The 25,489-nt window shown below is 40.0% G+C and overlaps 1 protein-coding gene across 3 annotated transcripts in view; it reads left to right on the top strand.

The window, feature by feature from the left end:
- The window catches only part of ece2a (endothelin converting enzyme 2a), a 246,905-nt gene that overhangs the window by 90,673 nt on the left and 130,743 nt on the right, over positions 1 to 25,489 (top strand). The window contains exon 2 of one of the 3 annotated variants that reach the window (XM_061920187.1): positions 12,514 to 12,592. The exons of the other annotated variants lie outside the window; for them this stretch is intronic. Within the exon in view, the coding sequence (XP_061776171.1) occupies positions 12,514 to 12,592 (79 nt within the window). The remainder of the gene's footprint in view (positions 1 to 12,513; positions 12,593 to 25,489) is intronic. 3 annotated transcript variants of the gene reach the window in all.

Raw genomic sequence — 25,489 nt, 5'->3', positions numbered from 1 at the left:
AATGCTGACTATGAGAAACCTTGGAGAGGACCTCAGATGTGGGCAACCCCCCCCCCTCTAGGGGACCGAAAGCAATGGATGTCGAGCGGGTCCAACATGATACTGTGAAAGTTCAATCCATAGTGGGTCCAACACAGCCGCGAGAGTTCAGTTCAAAGCGGATCCAAGACAGCAGCGAGAGTCCCGTCCATAGGAGACCATCTCAAGCGGAGGCGGGTCAGCAGCGTAGAGATGTCCCCAATCGATACAGGCGAGCGGTCCATCCTGGGTCCCGACGAGCGGTCCATCCTGGGTCTCGACTCTGGACAGCCAGTACTTCATCCATGGTTATCGGACCGGACCCCCTCCACAAGGGAGGGGGGGACATAGGAGAAAGAAAAGAAGCGGCAGATCAACTGGTCTAAAAAGGAGGTCTATTTAAAGACTAGAGTATACAGATGAGTTTTAAGGTGAGACTTAAATGCTTCTACTGAGGTAGCATCTCGAACTGTTACCGGGAGGGCATTCCAGAGTACTGGAGCCCGAACGGAAAACACTCTATAGCCCGCAGACTTTTTTTGGGCTCTAGGAATCACTAATAAGCCGGAGTCTTTTGAACGCAGATTTCTTGCCGGGATATATGGTACAATACAATCGGCAAGATAGGCTGGAGCTAGACCGTGTAGTATTTTATACGTAAGTAGTAAAACCTTAAAGTCACATCTTAAGTGCACAGGAAGCCAGTGCAGGTGAGCCAGTACAGGCGTAATATGATCAAACTTTCTTGTTCTTGTCAAAAGTCTAGCAGCCGCATTTTGTACCAACTGTAATCTTTTAATGCTAGACATGGGGAGACCCGAAAATAATACGTTACAGTAATCGAGACGAGACGTAACAAACGCATGGATAATGATCTCGGGGTCTTTAGTGGACAAAATGGAGCGAATTTTAGCGATATTACGGAGATGAAAGAAGGCCGTTTTAGTAACGCTTTTAATGTGTGACTCAAAGGAGAGAGTTGGGTCGAAAATAATACCCAGATTTTTTACAGAGTCACCTTGTTTTATTATTTGGTTGTCAAACGTTAAAGTTGTATTATTAAATAGAAGTCGGTGTCTAGCAGGACCGATAATCAGCATTTCCGTTTTTTTGGCGTTAAGTTGCAAAAAGTTAGCGGACATCCATTGTTTAATTTCATTAAGACACGCTTCCAACTGACTACAGTCCGGCGTGTTGGTCAGCTTTAGGGGCAAGTAGAGTTGGGTGTCATCAGCATAGCAGTGAAAGCTAATACCGTATTTGCGTATGACGTCACCTAGCGGCAGCATGTAGATGCTGAAGAGTACAGGGCCAAGGACCGAACCCTGGGGAACTCCACACTTTACCTTAACATAGTCCGAGGTCACATTGTTATGGGAGACGCACTGCATCCTATCAGTAAGATAAGAGTTAAACCAAGACAGGGCTGAGTCTGACATACCAATTCGTGTTTTGATACGCTCTAATAAAATATTATGATCGACGGTATCGAAAGCAGCGCTAAGATCGAGGAGCAGCAACATAGATGACGCATCAGAGTCCATCGTTAGCAATAGATCATTAGTCAATTTTGCGAGGGCTGTCTCAGTCGAGTGATTTGCCCTGAAACCGGATTGAAAGGTTTCACATAGATTGTTAAACGCTAAGTGTTCATTTAGCTGCTCTGCAACAATTTTTTCGAGGATTTTCTAAATAAAGGGAAGGTGAGACACCAGTCGGTAGTTTACCATGAGGTCAGGATCGAGGTTAGGTCTTTTAAGGAGAGGATGAATTACCGCTTTTTTGAATGCTAGGGGAACAGTGCCCGAGGAAAGTGATAAGTTTATAATATTTAGCACTGATGGACCTAATAATAAAAAAAGCTCCTTGATAAGTTTCCCAGGAAGTGGGTCAAGTAAACATGTTGTTTGTTTTATTCCATTTACACGTTGTAACAATTCTTCTAATGTTATTTCATCAAAACGAGAGAAACTATTTTGGATATTTGCAGTATCCGCCGTATATACAGTCGTATCTGTGTTAATATAACCCAGTTGTAGCTGGGACGCATTGTCTTTAATCTCCTTTCTAATACGTTCAATTTTCTTATTAAAGAACTTCATAAAGTCATCTGCCGAATGGGTGGAGCTACTGGAAGGAGTCCCTTGTTGGGTTAGCGATGCTACTGTACTAAACAAAAATTTTGGATCGTTTTTATTAATGAGGATGAGATTTGAGTAATAATTAGTTTTAGCTAAGGTAAGCATGCGTTTATAAGTTATTAAACTATCACTCCATGCTTGATGGTGCACCTCAAGTTTAGTCGTGCGCCATTTGCGTTCCAGCTTTCTACATAATAATTTCTGAGCTCTAGTTTCTTCAGTAAACCATGGCGTACGCCTTTTTGGAGCCTTTTTTAACTTCAGCGGTGCTATGTTATCAATGGTTTCGCGCAGGGCGTTATTGAAGTTGTTAGTGAGGTTATCAATAGAGCCCACATACTTTGGGAACAGTGCCATTACCGAGGGCAGTAGGTCAGCAAGAGTCGTCATTGTGGCAGCATTAATGTTGCGGCTGCCATAGCAGTTTTTATTATTATTAGCTTGCCGAACATGAGTCTGAACTTCGAATTTTATAAGGTAATGATCGGACATTACTTTAGTATACGGGAGTATCATAACTTTGGAAACTGTGATACCTCTGACAAGCACTAGGTCTATCGTATTACCGCTGCGATGCGTCGGTTCATTTATTATTTGTGTAAGACCACAGCTATCAATTATAGTCTGGAGCGCCACGCACGGTGGGTCCGATGGGGTATTCATATGGATATTAAAGTCCCCCATTATAATTATATTATCGGCGTGCGTCACTAGATCAGCAACAAACTCTGAGAATTCACTAATAAAGTCCGAATATGGCCCTGGGGGGCGGTAGATAACGGCCAGACACAGAGGCAGAGGTGTGGCAGACTTCATAGAAAGCACCTCAAAAGATTTATATTTATTATTTAAGTTAGGACTAAAGTTAAAGTTTTCGTTGTATATTAGTGCGACCCCCCCTCCCCTTTTAAGGGGACGGGCAATATGCGCATTCGTATAGTTAGGAGGGGATGCCTCATTTATCGCAAAAAAGTCGTCTGGTTTAAGCCAGGTTTCGCTAAGACCGATGACGTTAAGGTTGTTGTCTCTAATGACCTCATTAACTAATAACATTTTGGTAGACAAAGATCTGATGTTTAGAAAGCCCATATAATAGGTAGTGGGCTGTTTTAAGGAGTTGTTGATAAAATTATCTGTAGTAGCAATATTAATAATGTTGCGTTTATTATGTGCAGTGTACTTAAAATAATTACGACCATATCTAGGAATTGATATGACGGGAATTTTCAGATTGTCTACTTGGCGCTGCGATAAACTGAACGCATCATAATTTGCCACCTCAGTAGAACGCATATCTAACTCTGACGTAGTCATAGTCATAGCAGAAAAACCATTTTGTGAGTTGTGTATTATTCTACGAAAATTGCTATGTGTACAGGGATCATCCAGCCTGGCGCTGGCTAGTTCTAACTTAACTGACTCCATACCCAGGCTAGCAGGCTCTGTAATTGCCTGTGACCGGGCTTGCTCTAGTGCAGTTAGTAAAATGTGTCTCAATGCGAAATCTATGTTCCGAGGCAAGAGGATAGCGCCTTCCTGGTTAGGGTGAAGGCCGTCTCTCCTCAGCAAGCCAGGTTTGCCCCAGAAAGAGGGCCAATTATCAATAAACGTAAATCCCTGTTGTCTGCAGAAGCTATCCAGCCACTTGTTAAGAGAGACTAATCTGCTATATCTCTCATCATTGCCTCTCCCAGGCAGGGGGCCAGAAACAATTACTCGATGCCTGGACATCTTTCTGGCGAGATTACAAGCCCTGGCTATGTTTCTCTTTGTAATCTCTGATTGTCTCTTCCTAACGTCATTGGAGCCAACGTATATTACTATATTCGCATAACTAGTGGTGCGGTTAGCCTGCCGTACGTGTTTACTAGACCTGTTGCGAGTTAGCTCCCTAAGATTAGCTTCAATGTCAGGTGCTCTGCCCCCGGGAATACACTTAATTGTGGCTGGTTTGCTAAGCTTTATGTTTCGGGTGATGGAGTCCCCTATGACTAAAGTGTGGTGCCCGGTAGACTGGGGTGTAGGACTAGCTAAAGGGCTAAATCTATTATGCGTCTCAACCGGTACACCGTAGCTTGTAGGCCGCTTAGGGCTGCTACAAGCTGGGCTAGTTAGCTCGCTACAGCTAACGCTAGCAGATGTGTCCGCAACATCTAAAGTTACGAAATTACACTGCTCTAACTGGCGGACACGGCTCTCTAGCAAAGCCAACCTATCCATGAGTAAAGTGCACGAAGCGCAGGAAGCCATACTCACAGAAACTTTCCGTCGCCGAGTGGAGTGCCAGCTGTCTTCGGGAAGTGATGGTCACGGTGGCGGGGGAGAAGCTTCCTTCAGACCGGCGCTGCCTTTCTCCGCTAGCCTCGGTAGCTTAGCAGCTAGCTAGCTGAGGACGGAGTGGTGAGACAGAGATCGGGTGATTTGCAAGTTAAATTGAACTATTAAATATTGTAACGGGTTGAGTTAAGGGGAGATGTTAATGTTAATGTGTCAACTTTCACGTACTTAGTTTCATGTACTGTTCTATGACACTGAAGTTTACAGAGTGCCAGTGAAGGCAACATGTTCAGAGTTGCATGCTGGGGGTTGCCTGTGATTGGGTGAGGGAATACGAGGGAGAGTGCTGTTATGTTGGGATGCGGAAGTGAAGAGGTCGGAGGTTTTAGAGTGGGAGAGACAGACGCACGAGAGATAAGTTTAGCAATACTAGAGAGATATATAAATGTGCCTTTGGCGGTGATTACGCCCCACAGTAGCCTGTTACGTGTCTAACAATAAAGACAGCAAGTGTACTACGCCTCTCAACTGGTTTCTGTGGAAACGCTACAATATGTTCGAGAAGTTGTAAATAAAGCTGCAAAACAGTTAAAATCACACAGATAGAAAGATACTTAGCTTTTTTGCAACAAGAGCAGTCAGCGAGCAGTCAGCGAGCAGTCATTCACGTTGACCCGGAACCGTTAGTGATGTTAACGTCCACATTTTGAAATGGAGGAGAAAAAAAGTCCTCCTTCCTGTCCAATACCACATGAAAGTGGTTGCTTCTTGCCATCTCATTTGTCCAGCTTCCATACTTCTTTTTATACACTTTTCAAGAAATACATTGGCAGGAAACTCCGTAGCTTGCTAGCTTGTGTGGGCTTTCTTTCTGAGACTCTTATTTTGTTAGCGCAGGCAGGATGAAGTAGAGCTTCTATTGTGAAGACAGGAAGTGTCACAATCTTCACAGTCTTTGTTCAGTTTGATGAGATGACAATTCATTTTAGCTAGTATTGTTGTTATTTGAACACTGATACAGTGATGTATACAAACTCCATTTCCATAGGAGTTGGGAAATTGTGTTGGATGTAAATACAAACGGAATACAATGATTTGCAATTCCTTTTCAACCCATATTCAGTTGCATGCACTACAAAGACAATATGTTTTATTGTTCAAACTCATAAACTTTATTTCTTTTTTCCAAATAATAATTAACTTAGAATTTCATGGCTGCAACACGTGCCAAAGTAGTTAGGAAAGGGCATGTTCACCACTGTGTTACATCACCTTTTCTTTTAACAACACTCTAGAAACGTTTGGGAACTGAAGAAACTAATTGTTGAAGCTTTGAAAGTGGAATTCTTTCCCATTCTTGTTTTATGTAGAACCTCAGTCGTTCAACAGTCCGGAGTCTACGCTGTCGTATTTTACGCTTCATAATGCGCCACACATTTTCGATGGGAGACAGGTCTGGACTGCAGGCGGGCCAGGAAAGTACCCGCACTCTTTTTTTTTTACAAAGCCACACTGTTGTAACACGTGCTGAAATTGGCTTGGCATTGTCTTGCTGAAATAAGCATGAAAAAGACGGTGCTTTGATGGCAGCATATGTTGTTCCAAAACCTGTATGTACCTTTCAGCATTAATGGTGCCTTCACAGATGTGTAAGTTACCCATGCCTTGGGCACTAATTTACCCCCATACCATCACAGATGATGGCTTTTGAACTTTGCGTCGATAACAGTCTGGATGGTTCGCTTCCCCTTTGGTCCGGATGACACGATGTCGAATATTTCCAAAAACAATTTGAAATGTGGACATGTCAGACAACAGAACACTTTTCCACTTTGCATCAGTCCATCTTAGATGATCTCGGACCCAGAGAAGCCTGTGGCGTTTCTGGATGTTGTTGATAAATGGCTTTCGCTTTGCATAGTAGAGCTTTAACTTGCACTTACAAATGTAGCGACTAACTGTATTTAGTGTACAGTGGTTTTCTGAAGTGTTTCTGAGCCCGTGTGGTGATATCCTTTAGAGATTGACGTCAGTTTTTGATACAGTGCCGTCTGATTGATCGAAGGTCACAGTCATTCAATGTTGGTTTCTGGCCATGCTGCTTACGTGGAGTGATTTTTCCAGATTCCCTGAACCTTTTGATGATATTATGCACTGTAGATGTTGAAATCCCTAAATTTCATGCAATTGCACTTTGAGAAGCCTTGTTCTTAAACTGTTTGACTATTTGCTCACGCAGTTGTGGACAAAGGGGTGTACCTCGCCCCATTCTTTCTTGTGAAAGACTGAGCATATTTTGGGAAGCTGTTTTTATACCCAATCATGGCACCCACCTGTTCCCAATTAGCCTGCACACCTGTGGGATGTTCAAAATAAGTGTTCGATGAGCATTCCTCAACTATATCAGTATTTATTGCCACCTTTCCCAACTTCTTTGTCCCGTGTTGCTGGCATCAAATTCTAAAGTTACAGATGATTTGCAAAAAAAAAATGAAAATAAAAATTGAAAATGATTTGCAAATCATTGTATTCCGTTTATATTTATATCTAACACAATTTCCCAACTCATATGGAAACGGGGTTTGTATATGTATATATAATATGTATGTGTATATATTTTTTATATATTTTATCATCATTTTTTATTTTAATTTTTCTCCTCTCTCAGGGGAAAAATAAAGGTGATTCGACAGGGCGGTTGCTGGTTGTTCCATCTCCAGCGTTGGGGTCCCTGTGGGTGATGTAGGTATTCCTGCGGCGGCCGACTTGGGTGGAGTGGCCTGGGGCGGGCTGCGCCGTGCTCTTCAGGGGTGGGGGGTGTACTTGTGGGGGCCCGGTTCTTGGTGGGGTGGGGGCGGTCTTCCTGTCCGGTTGTGGGGAGTCTCTGGGCCCCTCGGGCAGGGCGTCCCGCATTTCTGCCCGTGTGGGGTGTGGTCTCTCGCTGGTTTGAGGGCTGACTGTCCCCAGAGGTGGGTAGTAATGTGCTACATTACCCCGTACATCTACTTGAGTAACTTTTGGGATAAATTGTACTTCTAAGAGTAGTTTTTATGCAACATACTTTTACTTGAGTATATGTATAGAGAAGAAACGCTACTTATACTCCCCTCCATTTATCTACATTCAGCTCGTTACTCGCTACTTTTTTTTATCGATCTGTTGATGTTTGTTTTGGTTTTTCAGACAGACTTTCAAAGTAGGATCTACGCATGCCTGCGTTTCACCAATCACATGCGGTCACTGGTGACGTTGGACCAATCAAACAGAGTCAGGCGGTCACATGACCGTCACACGTGGAACCCGACTTAAACAAGTTGAAAAACGTATTGGGGTGTTACCATTTAGTGGTCAATTGTACGGAATATGTACTGTACTGTGAAATCTACTAATAAAAGTTTCAATCAATCAATCAAAAGTGTAAAGGAAAAAAGACACTTTTTATTTAAACCGTACTTCCCGTCAAAAGCCTAAAGACTGATCACACAGTTCCTGTCTTCACAATAAAAGTGCCGCTCCATCGCGCCTGCGCTAACAAAATAAGAGTCTCTGAAAGCCAGCGCAACAGCCTGTGTTGTGTTTTGTGCAGCCCTTTGAGGCACTAGTGATTTAGGGCTATATAAGTAAACATTGATTGATTGATTGAAACAAGCGAGCAAGCTACGGAGTTTGCCGCCAATATATTTCTTGTAAAGTGTATAAAAACGAATATGGAAGCTGGACAAATAAGATACTAAAAACCAACGACTTTCATGTGGTATTAGACAGAAAGAAGGAACTTTTTTTCTCCTCCATTTGAAAACGTGGACGTTATCAGCACTACTGTCTGATTCCAATCAATGCAAGTCATCAGAATCAGGTAATACACCAACTTATATTCTTGTCTTCATGAAAGATAGGAATCTATATGTTAAACATGCATGTATATTCATTAAAACACCTTTAACATGTAAACAAAAATGGCAAAACAAATAAATATAAATGATATACTGTATATATAAATGTATATGTATATATATATATCTATATATCTATATATACATATATATATATATATATATATATATATATATATATATATATATATATGATATGTGTGTGTATGTATATGTATATATGAGGTGGATCACCTCGACTTGGTCATTTATTAAGTAATTGATTAACGTTGAAAAACTTTGGGGTGTTACCATTTAGTGGTCAATTGTACGTAATATGTACTGTACTGTGCAATCTACTAATACAAGTTTCAATCAATCAATGAATGCCTGCTGAGCCTATGGTCCTGTTAAGTTAATGTGGCTCAATGTGCCTTAATTTCATTGTATTATTATTTAATATATATTGTTTTAGTTGCTTAAGAGATATTCCTGGCTCTGAATTTGCTCATTGCTATCTTTATGTTTTTGTGCATTATTTGTTGCGGTAATCATTAAACAAACAGGTTACTCATCAGTTACTCAGCACTTCAGTAGTTTTTTCACAACATTTTACTTTTACTCAAGTAAATATTTGGGTGACTACTCCTTACTTTTAATTGAGTAAACAGTATTCTTACTTGAGTACAATTTCTGGCTACTCTACCCACCTCTGTCTGTCCCTTTCTTCTCTCGTGCCCTGTCCTCTGCTGGGCGCGTCTGTCTGCGGCCTGCAGCTGGCTTTTCTGGGCGACACGGTGGGCCAGGCTTTGGGGTCCCTGTCGCTGGCCGGCCTGGCTGCGTGGGGTCTGTGGCGCCTGGTTCCCTGGACGCCACACCTGTTATTTGTGGATTGAGCTCTCTGGGTGGCTGGGGGTGTTTTCTGGCTCCCACGCACACTTGGAGTCAAATATATTGTACATACAAATACACATATACTCACATACACACCGTCAAATACACACACTCAAAGTTCGTACATCCACACGCACATTCACTGTACAACATACATATAAAGTTAAAGTACCAATGATTGTCACACACACACTAGGTGTGGTGAAATTTGTCCTCTGCATTTGACCCATCCCCTTGTTCACCCCCTGGGAGGTGAGGGGAGCAGTGGGCAGCAGCGGTGCCGCGCCCGGGAATCATTTATGGTGATTCAACCCCCAACTCCGACCCTTGATGATGAGTGCCAAGCAGGGAAGCAATGGGTCCCATTTTTATGTAGTCTTTGGTATGACGCGGCCGGGGTTTGAACTCCCAACCTACCGATCTCAGGGCGAACACTCTACCCATTAAGCCACTGAGTAGTACTCATACTCTACATATACATTCACTGTACAAACATACATGTACACATACTGTACATATATATATATATATTATATATATATATATATATATATATATTCACAGTACAAACATACACATACTGTACATATACATTCACTGTACAACCATACATATACACATACTGTACATATACATTCACTGTACAACCATACATATATACGTACATGTACATACATACACTCATGCACATAATCACGTTTCATCAAATATTAACGTTGTTACCCTAGGGTAAACTGGGTAACACATGACACACTGACAAAGTTTAACCTAGTGTTACTATAACAACCTACAAGGTTAATATAGCTTGCTTGTCTTTCTTCACCTCCATTTTTCTGCTTTCTTTTGTATGTCTAGTTATTACGTATCTGTATTGTTGCCTTGGAACAACTGTATTTTTGATAATTGAGGTAAAATATTGTTATTCATTATCAATAGCACTATTTCTATTGGTATTTGCATTGCTGCAATTGTAGTGTAATAATGCTAATTGTCATTTCTGTATTTATTTCTCCAACTGCTTTTTTGCTATCACTTTTACCATCATATTTGTACATATTGTTTTTGCTGGTGTTGCTCTATTGTTGTTGTTATTGTTGTCTTTGTTGTTGTTGTTGTCTCTGTCTTATCCCCCTCTTGTCCCCACAATTTCCCCCTCTGTCTTCTTTTTTTTCTCTCTCTATCCCCTCCTGCTCCGGCCCGGCTGCACCAAATGATAATAGAAATACATTTAATAAAGTCAAATACAAATAAGGCAACAAGAGAAGTATCCTACACTTCTCTTTTGTAAAGAGACATCTACATCAACAATATGATTTGCCTAAGAAGCTGAACAGGACAAATAAAAACTCCAAAAATACGAACACTGATACAGTTTTCAGTAAATAAAGGAGTGAACATCCCAGTAAACAAACTAAAGACTTTAAACAAGTTGTAACAACGTTCACGACACATCGCCTGCTGCAAAACATCAATTAGTTTTCTCCTTAGCTGTGTACTTTTAGTGTGATGACAAGTGTCTATATTATTGTCCACACCGGTCTCCATCTAAACACAGCAGTGCACTCTTAAATGCACTGCGGTAAGCGAGGGAAAATGACTTTAAACCAAGCACTTGACTCCGTTAAGTCCGAGGGGAAATCTCCTGAGCAAAGTCTGTGTAGTTAGTCCGCCATGATTATCAAGCCAAACGACGCAAGTGCACATGCGCCCGACTTCCTGTTGCCTAACATGCATTATTAAATGACGGGTTTTCGGTAATTAAAAAATTATACTGTATTACTAACCGTCTGGAATCTTATGGATAATTATTATGATACCATTTACTTGTACATCCCTAGTCCATTATCAAGTAAAAAGTCAAGGGCGGTCACGGTGTGATCTTGCCGCCAATGTTGCTAAATTTCTTAGGGCTAAAGGCAAATGACAGGGCTGTCACGGCAGTTGCTGTGGTTCAATTCGAGCCCTGCACTTGTGTTTACCTTGTGTCAGGTGCTGCATATCCTTGTGTTATATCATCCACTAGTTTATTCTGATGACCATCACAGTTGAAAAGGCCATCGCTGAGTAATGCAAGTCAGCTCCCACGTCTGGTTTAAATTGAGGTGGAGGTGAGTGCCAGTGAAATTAGTGTTTGTCCCAGGCGTGGTCATTATGCATGCTGGCCCTCAGCGCCACATTACATAATGATCGTGAGGTCTTGTGAAGTCGCTTCACCTCTAAAAGTTAGGGAAAGTGAAACAGCTTATGAAGCAAAACATTGACAGTCATCATTTCTAAGCAGGATGTTCAGGTTCTCCTCACTAATTTGAGCCACAAGCATCTACCCAGTTATAGGTTAGCAGGTACGGTCCTTTTTTATCAAATAGGGGGGCAGTTATTGATACCAAGTACAGGAGCGTACCTAGTCGACACTACTGTGATAACATCGATATTTTTTAGCATCACAGACTCTTTTTTCGTCTTATTAAAATATATATTTATAAATTGAGGAAATTGGTCTCTGAACGCATGTGGACTTAAATTATGACTATTGTATGATCCTTTAACTATTTGGTAACTAATCGATACCCAAAACTAATGGAAAGCCACCAAACAACAGAAGAATAAGTGATTATTACATTTTAACAGAAGTGTATATAAAACATGTTGAAAGAGATAATAAGCAGATATTAACAGTAAAGGAACAAGTAGATTAATAATCCATTTTCTACCACGTTTCATTCATAATGTTGACAAAATAATAGAATGATAAATGACACAATATGTTACTGCATACGTCAGCAGACTAATTTGGAGCCTTTGTTTGTTTACTTACTACTAAAAGACAAGTTGTCTAGTACAGTGGTCCCTAACCACCGGGCCGTGGCCTGCCGGGCCAGGGCTCGATTGGTATTGGGCTGCAGAATTTTTTTAAATTAATTTTTATTTAAAAAAAAAAAAAAAAAAAAAAATTTTTTTTTAAATTAAATCAACATAAAAAACCCAATATACACTTACAATTAGTGCACCAACCACAAAAACTTCCCTTTTTAATGACAAAAACGTCCCTTTTTCTTGACAAAGAAAAAATAAATACATTTTTTAAAAAATGGTTAAATCGCCAAAACTGCTTCCTGGGCGCAGCCACCGCTGCTGCTCACTGCTCCCCTCACCTCCCAATGGGTGATCAAGGATGATGGGTCATATGCAGAGAATAATTTTGCCACACCGATTGTGTGTGTGACAATCATTGGTACTTTAACTTTAACTTTTAGCTGCCTGACCGTGATGTGGACCTTCAGTTCACTGAGCCCAGCCCTTTCCTCCTGCAGGGATCAATATGTTCGATCAGCCATAAAGCTCCAAGAGTGGGAACATCCCCATCCGTCAAACGAGACAAATCACGCCAAGGTCAGTCAGTAAAACCATTGACCTGCACTTTCAGGCACCTTCAGCTAACCAGCCAATGTTTGCATGCGTTTCCCTCTTTCGACAAACTGTGCTTTTCTGTTAAGCTCTGTCACAGTTGTTGCCCTAGTAGGAGGCTAATTGAAAACGCGTGGTACAGTCTCACTCCCCATAAAGGGTGTGTGCTTGTGTGTTCTTGCTCACAGCATGTTCACCAATTTACTGCAAATGTGCAAAAAGCCATTGTAGCATCTTTTGTGTGCAAAACTGCAGGCATATGACAAAAAAAGGTGTAAAAATTAAAAAACTTCCATGTGGCCCATTACCCCAAGGAAGGGGATCTAGCGGCGTTTCAGAATGTCGCCAGTAGAGATGTACCAATTTTTCCCTATTTATCTTTTATTACATTTACCACAGCAGTGTCCCATGTCTACAGATTGTATTTAGGTAAAAAAGATTCCTTCAAAAGGGATGCACGCTCAAGGAGACACAAATACTGTAAATTCCGGACAATACGTTGCTACTTTTTTCTACACTTTGAACCTTACGGCTTATAAAGCGGTGTGGCTAATTTGTGGGTTTTTCTTCGCTGATGAATGAATTTATCAACGTGGACCCCGACTTAAACAAGTTCAAAAACTTATTGTGGTGTTACCATTTAGTGGTCAATTGTACGGAATATGTACTGAACTGTGCAATCTACTAATAAAAGTATCAATCAATCAATCAAACGACCATGATGCAAATAGTTGAAAAAAAATCAAGCAAACACTGAAAATGTATGCTTTTGTTTGTGCTATGGCACTATGTTTTGTCCAATTTATTTATATGTATGTTTGTGTGTATATATATATATATATATATATATATATATATATATATATATGAGATTACGAGCAACTCCAGTATTAGTGCGACAGTCTATAAATATGCAAAACATAGGAAGGAAAGAAAAGAAAATTATTGCAAAAAGAGGTAAGGTGAACATTCCGGTCCTGAGAACGAATGTTCTAAATGTGTTGTTTTTAAATATTAAATATTATACTATATGCTGTACATATATACAGAAGCATTCAGACTGTGGGTGGAATGTAAACATTGCACACAGAGAGGTGCTAACCTATCAAATCAGTGCCTATGAGAGTTCACTGTGGTTATGGCTTTAGGGGAAAAACTGTTCTTGAGTCTCTTTGTCTTAGACCTGATGATCTGTAGCGCCTTCCTGAGGGCAGCAGGTCAAGCAGGTCAAAGTCAGGGTGGGAGCTGTCCTTGATAATGTTGGTAGCTCTGCTGAGGCAGCAGGAGGTGTAAATGTCTGTCAGGGAGGGGAGAGGGCAGCCGATGATCCGCTGTGCTGCCTTTACCACTCTTTGGAGCCTCTCCCTGTCTGCCGTACCATTATGTGATGCAGTATGTCAGCAGGCTCTCGATGGATGAGCGGTAGAAGGTCAGCAGCAGGTTGGAGTCCAGGTTGTACTTCTTGAGGACTCTCAGGAAGTGCAGCCGCTCTTGTGCCTTCTTAGTGATGGCAGTAGTGTTCTCTGACCAGGAGATGTCAGAGATACTCTCCCTTGTCCTTGCTGCATGGGTTAAAAAAAAGTGTGTTCTGGTATAGTTTTTGATTGGTGCAAGAAAACTGTATCCAAATTTATATAAGCTCTCTCTGCCAGCGGCGATTTAGACATAGGAAAGAGGTGACGGGGATTATTCACAGATTAAATGAAGGACACGTTGATACAATCACTTCCTTGCTGAGTCATGCCGTTGCTGGGCTGCTGCTCCATTGATTGACTGTCAGATGTAAACAGTGCCACTCAGAGAAGCACAAGTTAGAGAGAGAGAGAGTGAGAGAGAGAGAGAGAGAGAGAGAGACAAGCTTTGCTGAATAGAATGGCTTGATGGAAAAATACACAGCGGTCGCCCTGTCACTGAGTCAGCGTGCCTGTAATGAATACGATGGCGAGTACAAGAGGAAGCTGTTGACACAACTGTGCAAGCAAACGGCGGCGGTCATGTGTTCATTGTACCTGGTGTACTGTGGGGAGACCTTAATGACTTCATGCTACATTTGACTTCATTTCTTTGCTTGGCTGTTAGTAATATAGATAGATAGATGGATAGTACTTTATTTATTCCTTCAGGAGAGTTCCTTTAGGAAAATAAAAATATTAATTTTAAATATTAATATTAAAATATTAATATAATAAATGTTATATTTATTGGTCATTTTGTAATATATTAAATGCAAAAAATAGATCTGAAAGTTCCGTCATTTCTATGTTTGTGTTTAGTAATATTTAACAGAATAATGGTTCTCAGAGGAATTAGCATAGCTGTATCTACTACTATAGCATAGTATTGCGGTACTATTGAATCAAAAACGGTACTATGTTTGAAAAGTACCGGTTGGCCATATTTATTTTTTTTACAGGCATGATGGCGCGTTGTCACGTCGTGACATTGCTGGTTTACGAGCATAAGAGCATGTTTGGCAGCGCGCACACATGGAGTACTTACAAGCAGTCACAGTGTGTAGACAGAAAAGGGAGAATTCAAAAATGTATATTAGTTTGTTGCGTTTTTGTTGCGTTTTGCTTGATTGTAAAATATGTGGATGGATGTTCATATGTTGTCAATATTCAGTGTTTTATTGTTCATAGTTAATATTGTAAATCTCACATTCTTTATTTTCTTCTACATTCTGGGTGTCTCATTCTGTGAAAAAACTTAAAATTCCTTTCCGTTTTTTTAAGGCGGTCTGTCATAACGTGTAAAAAAATGTTTAGCATTCTATCAGACATTATTGTGAGGTTTTGTATTAGTGTTCCTCAAAATCAGATATACCGGCCCCCAGACACATTTTATTCTCTAAGTTTGCCCTCCTGAGTCAAAATAATTGCCTAAGTCTGACATGGTGAAACCAACTCCATGCTTTCTTTTTGATTGACATTCCCAAAACCTTATTTTGACTGCAGACCAGTAAATTGCATTAAACTCAAATACTGAGCAAAATCTGCCAGAAGCTTATTGATTGGAGCTGTGTTGATTTCAGATGGTGTTTAACACAAATACACACACACACACACACACACACACACACACACACACACACACACACACACACACACACACACACATTGAGTCACCTCTCAGCAGCTCACTCACTTTGTCTGGCTTCCTTGGTGATGTTCTTGTCGTTCATCTGAGGTTTTTATTTGTGGCTTGACCCTTCTGGGGACAACGGTTTGGCAGAGTCCATACTGGTGTGGTTTTGTTGGAGGGAGAAGTGCTGAAAAAATATTCATTTTAAGTGATGTACTCATTTTGGCTGGCAAGTAAACAAGGATGCATGCATGGCAATAAAGCAGTATCTCTCCCAGTCAACATGTGACAACAATAGCTTACATATTTTTACCATGTATGAAGCCTGCTTCTACTACAAGCTTCCCAAAGAGAATGCACACAAAAAGATGTGAGGGAACTGAAATGCACACAAAAAGTGTGGAGAGGAAACAGTTAACACGACACGGCATAGGGAATAGCCACAAGAACTAGAAGAGTAAGTGGAGCCAGGGCATAGGAGACGAACACGACCGGAAGGGCAGAGGTGGGTAGAGTAGCCAGAAATTGTACTCAAGTAAGAGTACTGTTACTTTAGAGATTTATTACTCAAGTATAAGTAAGGAGTAGTCACCCAAATATTTACTTGAGTAAAAGTAAAAAGTATGTTGTGAAAAAACTACTCAAGTACTGAGTAACTGAGTAACCTGTTCGTTTAATGATTCCAGCAACAAATAATGCACAAAAACATAAAAATAGCAATGAGCAAATTCAGAGTGAGGAATAACTCTTAAGCAACTAAAACAATATTATATATTAAATAATAATACATTAAAATAAAAAAAAATTAAGGCAAATTGAGCCACAATAACTTAACAGGACCATAGGCTCAGTAGGCATCCATTGATTGATTGATTGATTGAAACTTGTATTAGTAGATTGCAGTACAGTACATATTCCGTACAATTGACCACTAAATGGTAACACCCCAATGAAAAACGTATTATTAAGTCGAGGTGATCTACCTCATATATACATATACACACATATATATATATACACACATACCATTATATATACAGTATATAATTTATATTTATTTATTTTGCCGTTTTTGTTCACATGTTAAAGGTGTTTTAATGAATATACATGCATGTTTAACATATAGATTCCTATCTTTAATGAAGACAAAAATATAAGTTGGTGTATTACCTGATTCTGATGACTTGTATTAATTGGAATCAGACAGCGTTGCTGATAACGTCCCGGTTTTCAAATGGAGGAGAAAAAAGTTCCTCCTTCCTGTCTTATACATCATGAAAGTCGTTGGTTTTTGGCATCTTATTTGTCCAGCTTCCATATTCGTTTTTATACGCTTTACAAGAAATACATTGGTGGCAAACTCCGTAGCTTGCTAGCTTGTTTGCGCTGGCTTTCGGAGACTCCTATTTTGTTAGCGCAGGCGCGATGGAGCGGCACTTTTATTGTGAAAACAGGAACTGTGCGATCAGTCTTTAGGCTTTTGACGGGAAGTACGGTTGAAATAAAAAGTGTCTTTTTCCCTTTACACTTTTGATTGATTGGTTGATGGATTGAAACTTTTATTAGTAGATTGCACAGTACAGTACATATTCCGTACAGTTGACCACTAAATGGTAACACCCCAATAAGTTTTTCAACATGTTGGGTTCTACGTGTGACGGTCACGTGACCACTGGCTCTGTTTGATTGGTCCAACGTCACCAGTGACTGCATGTGATTGGTGAAACGCAAACCTGCGTGGTTCCTACTTTGAATGCGTGTCTGACAAAATCAAAACAAACAAAGCGTGCATTAACAGATCGATAAAAAAAAAGTAGCGAGTAGCGACCTGATTGCAGATAAATGGAGCGGAGTAAAAGTAGCGTTTCTTCTTTATAAATATACTCAAGTAAATGTAAAAGTATGTTGCATAAAAACTACTCTTAAAAGTACAATTTATCCCAAAAGTTACTCAAGTAGATGTAACGGAGTAAATGTAGCGCGTTACTACCCACCTCTGCGGAAGGGTGAACTATCAGGAATCTACTGGTGCAGAGTGAAGAGCTTAAGTAGTCATGAGGAAATGGGTATCAGGTGTGCGCACAGGTGGCTCCGCCCTCGAACCCCAAAACCAGACATTGCAACACAAAGCAGACAAAGCTGGGATTGTGTTGGAGTTGGGGTTGCTCTCTTTTGTTACATTGATTAACATTATGCAGGCATTTTCCGTCTATAGTCGAAAATCCATCTTTTTTATCTCTGTAAAAATATTTTTTTTAAACGTCAGTTTTTCTTCGTTTTTTCCGACCTGCCATGTATGTTAACATCTTGATCTATCTCTTTGCCATACCTGCCAACAACTGCGGTTTTCCCATTATAAGTAAAATTTTTGATAATCCAGTGGTAAAAACTGCAGTTTTCCATTAAAATGTATTAACTTAAAAGTCTAAGCTACGTAGCAAACCAACTCCACAGGCAGGGGAAATATGTCTTTGGACACATGAGAACTTCAATTATAACCAATGTACATACTTGCCAACCCTCCCGGATTTTCCGGGAGACTCCCGAAATTCAGTGCCTCTCCCGAAAACATCCCGGAAGAAATTTTCTCCCGAAAATCCCCTCATAATTCAGCCGTAGCAAGAGGCCACGCCCCCTCCAGCTCCATGCGGACATGAGTGGGGACAGCCTGTTTTCACGTCCGCTTTCCTGTTATATAAACAGCTTGCCTGCCCAATCACGTTACAACATCTACGGATTTTAATAAAAAACTGCACACACAGGAAGATGAAGCAGAAGAACGAGGAAGTTACAGCCATGGCGACGCCGTCTGTAACAGAGTGATTCTATGTTGTCTGTTGCCATCTCCTGGTGAATGTTGGCTATAGCATTATGGGGTTGCTTTTTGATTGAAAGTTAAGTGTTTTTTTTTTTTTTTTTTTGTAACCAGCAAGCACAGTACAGTTAGTAGAACAACTGTGTTTTCATTACTGTGTATTTGATAGGTGCCATCTGAAATTCAATTATTTCTTTTATTTATATATATAATACAATATATATAGCTTGAATTCACTGAAAGTCAAGTATATCATACACATACAGTATATATATATATATATATATGAAATACTCGAGTTGGTGAATTATACTTCTCCCCTCTTAACCACGCCCCCCGCACAATGGTTTTTTTAAAGTGTTCCTGAGCCCATTTGGTAATATCCTTTACAAACTGGTGTCAATTTATGATGCAGTACTGCCTGAGGGATGCAAGGTCTCGGGCATTCAATGTTGGTTTTTGGCCTTGCAGCTTACTGTACATGCAGTGATTTATCCAGATTCTCTGAACCTTTTGACCATATTACGGACCGTAGATGGTGAAATCCCATAAATTCCTTGCAATAGCTGTTTGAGAAATGTTCTAAACTGTTCGACAATTTGCTCACGCAGTTTTTTACAAAGTGGTGACCCTCGCCCTATCCTTTTTTGTGAATGACTGAGCATTTTATGGAAGCTGCTTTTATACCCAATCATTGCACCCAATTAGCCTGTTTACCTGTGGGATGTTCCAAATAAGTGTTTGATGAGCATTACATAATTTTGTCAGTATTTTTTGCCACTTGTGCCAGCTTTTTTAAAACATGTTGCAGGCATCAAATTCCAAATGAGCTAATATTTGCAAAAAAATAAAGTTTACCAGTTTGAACTTTAAGTGTCCTGTCTTTGCAGTGTACTCAATTGAATATAAGTTGAAAAAGATTTTCAAATAATTGTATTCTATTTTTAATTTACCATATATGCAACGTGCCAACTTCACTGGTTTTGGGTTTTGTAATATGTAGGTTACCAAAACCAGTTTTGGACCGACACAAATACCCAGCATGCCTCTGACATCATGGAGTTTCCATTGCAGCGCTTGGCTCACTTCAGAGACAACGGCTTTGATATTTCATACCCCTGGCTCACTCGCAGGGGTTCCCCACCCACCCACTCCTGCTGACCATAGATGGGCTCAAGACTTGCTTGTTTATGTGGAGTGATGTCATTTGATTGCAGAGATGTATCACAAGTCAGGTCTCAAGTCTTTGAGGGGCAATGCCAAGTCAAGTCTCCCAAGTTTTTCGTCCCAACTCAAATCTTGAGTCTCAAAATGGCTGAAATGAAAGTTTTCTCATCAGGTGCTAACTGAGATGATCCTGCATTGTAGTAGTTTTTGAACTCAAAGTTTATACTGTACTATATCTGTTATTACACACTATTATCACGTTATCACGTTGCGTGTAATATCAAGAGAGAAAAACTATTTCTGCCTGCGATTTTCCCATAATGCTCAACAAAACTAAATTGTGAAATTGATCATTCCATGACATAAACATTGTTCACGACTCGGGTTGTACAGTATACCGTTACTAGTATAGTACCAAGATACTAATGAATCATTTTCGATACTATACCTCTTCTAAAAAGTACCGGTCCCCCACCCTTTTTTAAACGGGCATGACGGCGCGCAGTCACATCCTGACATTGCTGGTTTTACGAGCAGAGGAGCATGTTCGGCAGCGCACAATCACCGAGTACTAACAAGCTGACACAGTGTGTAGCCAGAAAAGGGAGAATAGACGTGTTTTGACCTAAAAACTGAAGATAAAGGTGAAGTTATAACACTGAAACACCCTCAGGAAGAGTTTCTTTAAGACATGGTTAGCTAGCTAGCGGCTAACGTCCAGCCGCAGTTGGCAGTGTTTTATCCATCCATCCATTTTCTACCGCTTGTCCCGTTCGGGGTCGTGGGGGGGGGGGGGCGCTGGAGCCTATCCCAGCTGCATTAGGGCGGAAGGTGGGGTACACTTTGGACAAGTCGCCACCTCATCGCAGGGCCAACACAGATAGACAGACAACATTGTGTTTCAGTTACTTCCAAATCACTAATCTTCGCCCCCTTGGCGACAAAGTACATTTCTTACAAGTATCATTATCACGGGGCTTCACGGTGAAAGAGGGGTTAGTGCGTCTGCCTCACAATACGAAGGTCCTGAGTAGTCAGGGTTCAATCCCAGGCTCGGGATCTTTCTGTGTGGAGTTTGCATGTCCTCCCCGTTACTGCGTGGGTTCTCTCTGGGTACTCCGGCTTCCTCCCACCTCCAAAGACATGCACCTGGGGATAGGTTGATTGGCAACACTAAATGGTCCCTAGTGTGTGAATATGAGTGTGAATGTTGTCTGTTTATCTGTGTTGGCCCTGCGATGAGGTGGCGACTTGTCCAGGGTGTACCCCGCCTTCCGCCCGATTGTAGCTGAGATAGGCTCCAGCACCCCCCACGACCCCGAAGGGAATAATCGGTAGAAAATGGATGGATGGATATCGTTATCACTGCAAGATGAGGAATAGCTAAACATGCTTCACTACACACCGTAAGACAGGGGTCACCAATGCGGTGCCCGCGGGCACCAGGAAGCCCGTAAGGACCAGATGAGTAGCCCGCTGTCCTGTTCTAAAAATAGGTCAAATAGCAGCACTTACCAGTGAGCTCACTTCTATTTTTTTAAATTGGATTTATTTACTAGCAAGCTGGTCTCGCTTTGCTCGACATTTTTAATTCTAAGAGAGACAAAACTCAAATAGAATTTGAAAATCCAAGAAAATATTTTAAAGACTTGGTCTTCACTTGTTTAAATAAAACATTTATTTTTTTACTTCTTATAACTTTCAGAAAGACAATTTTAGAGAAAAAATACAACCTTAAAAATGATTTTAGGATTTTTAAACACATATACCTTTTTACCTTTTAAATTCCTTCCTCTTCTTTCCTGACAATTTAAATCAATGTTCAAGTAAATGTATTTTTTTATTGTAAAGAATAATAAATACATTTTAATTTAAGTCTTCATTTTAGCTTCTGTTTTTTGGACAAAAAATATTTGTGAAATATTTCTTCAAACTTATTATGATAAAAATAAAATAAAAATGTTCTGGCAAATCGAGAACATCTGTAGAATCAAAAATAAATCTTATTTTAAAGTCTTTTGAATTTCTTTTAAAATTGTTGTTCTGGAAAATCCAGAAGAAATAATGATTTGTCTTTGTTAGAAATATAGCTTGGTCCATTTTTTATATATTCTAACAAATTGCAGACCTATTTAAAACATGTCATCAAAATTATAAAATATATCTTAATCAGGAAAAATGACTAATGATGTTCCATAAATTATTTTTTTAATTTTTTCAAAAAGATTCGAATTAGCTAGTTTTTTTCTTCTTTTTTACGGTCGAAATTTGAATTTTAAAGAGATGAAATTGAAGATAAACTATGTTTCAAAATTTAATTTTCATTTTTTTCATGTTTTCTCCTCTTTTAAACTGTTCTATTAAGGTGTTTTTCATCATTTATTCCCTACAAAAAACCTTCCGTAAAAGGAAAAAAAATGTACGACTGAATGACAGACAGAAATACAATTTTTTTATTTATATTGATTTATTTATTAAAGGTAAATTGAGCAAATTGGCTATTTCTGGCAATTTATTTAAGTGTGTATCAAACTGGTAGCCCTTCGCATTAATCAGTACCCAAGAAGTAGCTCTTGGTTTTCAAAAAGGTTGGTGACCCCTGCCGTAGGAGGATGCAATAGCTCATCGACATTGTATGAATTCCAGAAGGGTGCGTGTCTTGCACTCATGCTCAAATATCGATACCATCCATACGTTGACTGTTTCAGTAAATAAACAATACGGAAATAATAACCGTATTTCTCGGACCATAGGGGGCACCGGTTTATAAGGTGCACTCGACAGCGTCTTTTCCCTGTCATCGTTGTTGTACCGGTAGTTTTTAATGCTCCCATAGTGAGTTTACTAACATATATAAGTTGGAAGAACTGTACTTTGTATTAGAAATGGCAACAGCGGAACATGAATTCCACACAAAAAGAAAAAGAAAAAGCTTATTGACTAAGGCGTGGACTACAATGGCAAATTCACGCATATTTTAGGGACTTATGTGGATCCCAAAAACACATCTGCATGTACCAATAGGTAAGAAAATAAAAATGCAAAACGAAACACCAGATAACAAGTTTTCTTATAGGTGCCCTTTTGGGTCCTTATACACACACCATAATAACCAAATGATGAAGCACAGCACGTCTGATTACGGTAGCCGTAATGCGCCGTGTTCCATTAAGCAGTGCGGCTTCGTAGCTTACCAAAGTCGTACTAAAATATTTTGACAGATTTTTTTAGCACTGTAATGTTCTATACTTTCAATGAAACATCAGTGTTGGTGTTGCTTGCTAGCGTCATTTATTGAACAGGCATCAAACTGCAGTCTATGCGTAGTCCTTATGTGTGACTGCCATCTACTGGTCGGACTTATCATCACACCGTCTACCAAATAAAATAGCTTTGAGGTCGGTAAACACAACCACAAATAAAATGTGCATTATGCGCACTGTTGTTTACTTGAGAAAATGAAAAGATTTTAAGTGCGCCTTGTAGTCTGAAAAATACAGTCGATCGATATTTACAAACTCTGGGAGTACGTTTGGATACAGGAAGGCTTTGAGTGCAAAAAACTAATATTTCAAATTAGTGTCCCTTGCACAATAACTATAAACAAAATAAAGAACTTACTGCCGGCTTCATCTGGCCGGGATCTTCAGCTCTCACTGGATCGGTTCGCAGCCGAGTGTGAAGTGACCGTAATGAGAATCAGCACTTCCAAGTCCGAGTCCATGGTTCTCGCCCAGAAAAGGGTGGAATGTCATCTCCGGGTTGGGAAGGAGACCCTGCCCCAAGTGGAGGAGTTCAAGTACCTGAGATACTTGTTCACGAGAGAGGAAAGAGTGGATCGTGAGATCGACAGGCGGATCGGTGCGGCGTCTTCAGTAATGCGGATGTTGTATCGATCCCTTGTGGTGAAGAAGGAGCTGAGCCGGAAGGCAAAGCTCTCAATTTACCGGTCGATCTACATGACCCAAACCTCATGACCATAGGTCATGAGGTTTATATATATTATTTAATGTATATTATTGTTTTAGTTGCTTAAAGGATATTCCTGGCTCTGAATTTGCTCATTGCTATTTTTATGTTTTTGTGCATTACTTGTTGCCGTCATCATTAAACGAACAGATTACTCATCAGTTACTCAATACTTGAGTAGTTTTTTTCACAAAATACTTTTTACTTTTACTCAAGTAAATATTTGGGTGACTACTCCTAACTTTTACTTGAGTAATACATATTTAAAGTTACAGTACTCTTACTTGAGTACAATATCTGGTTACTCTACCCACCTCTGTGTATGTTTAATGTTCCCTAAGATATATATAAAAAAATAAAACCAATAATGCAATTTTTTGTAGTCCCCTGTATTTAGAAAAGTATGGTAATACATGTTGGTACCGGTACTGGTACCAACATATTGGTATCGAGACAACCCTAATGCTCAGGAGGTGATATTACACCTCTGCCTCGAGGCTCTTTCTCACGATTTCACTGGGGGTAAATAGTATGATGCACTCTGGCCTGGGCCATCTGGAGACTTCCATGCTCACTGCAAGAGTTTAAAAACTTACATGCACATTTGATATACAGTTTTTCACATGATGCAAGTGTCATCAAGGACCCTCTGTCTGTATTGGATTCGCAGCAGTGAGTTGTATGTGATGTTAACAGATGATATAGGTGGACCTAATCAAGGGTCCGGTGTGTGTGTGTGTGTGTGTGTGTTTGTTTGTTTGTTTGTTTGTTTGCGTACGTGGGTGGGGAGGCTTTGAAGTCCAGAGGCGAGGGCTGATGTCATAGTGGTAAAATAAGGCTCGTGCCCTTGATGACAGCATGACATTTAAACTTGTCGTAACAACCCTACCGGAATGAAGCTGTATATGACACCCCCTCCTTACAGCAGATAAAGGAATACAGTGTTTCCCACACGTCAGGCATCAATTTGTTGTGGTGTGGTCGGGGGATGGGGGTGGCAGCGGCGGCGATGACCAAGAAGAATACGGAGTTGGAATATAATTACAACACTTTATGTACATATTTATATAATATTTACATATTTGTATAATATGTAACTACAAGCTCCATTCACAGACAGAGTCCCATTGCTTTTATGAGCGGTCGAGCGAGTCAAAAGCCGAAGGAAAAAAAAAAAATATATATATATATATATATATATATATATTTTTTTTTTTAATTTATTTATTTATTTATTTATTTTTATTTATTTATTTGTGGCAGCCGTAATTCTTCCGTGGCGGGCCGCCACAAATAAATGAATGTGTGGGAAACCCTGGAATCAACATACACACACAGCCGTGTCAGTGGGGAAAACTTTTGGGAGACAATGTCTGAAGTACCCGTTTTGGGGACCACTGTGGAGAACTAAACTTAGCTTTGAATACCAGTGCGGCTCAAGGGCCATTTTTGGCCTGCTGCTCAACTTTTATTGACCCTTTTGTCATTCTAAATGTAAAATACATGGTCAGTTTGATATACATTACAGGCCAAAAGTTCACACCTTCTCCTCACTCAATGCATTTTCTTTATTTTCATGACTAATATTTACATTGTAGATTGTCACATCAAAACTATGAATGAACACGTGGGGCGAAATAACTGAAAACAAGTTTTATATTCTAATTTCTTCAAAATAGCCACCCTTTGCTCGAATACTGCTTTGCATACTCTTGGCATTCTCTCAATGAGCTTCAAGAAAAACTATGACGCGTCATAGTTTTGATGCCTTCAGTGACAATCTACAATGTAAATAGTCATGGAAATAAAGAAAACACATTGAATGAGAAAGTGTGTCCAAACTTTTG

This window comes from Nerophis ophidion, linkage group LG14 (genome assembly GCF_033978795.1).
Source record: "Nerophis ophidion isolate RoL-2023_Sa linkage group LG14, RoL_Noph_v1.0, whole genome shotgun sequence".
Classification (NCBI taxonomy): domain Eukaryota; kingdom Metazoa; phylum Chordata; class Actinopteri; order Syngnathiformes; family Syngnathidae; genus Nerophis; species Nerophis ophidion.
Note: the sequence above shows the minus strand (reverse complement) of the source record. Positions and strands in the feature narration are given on the sequence as shown.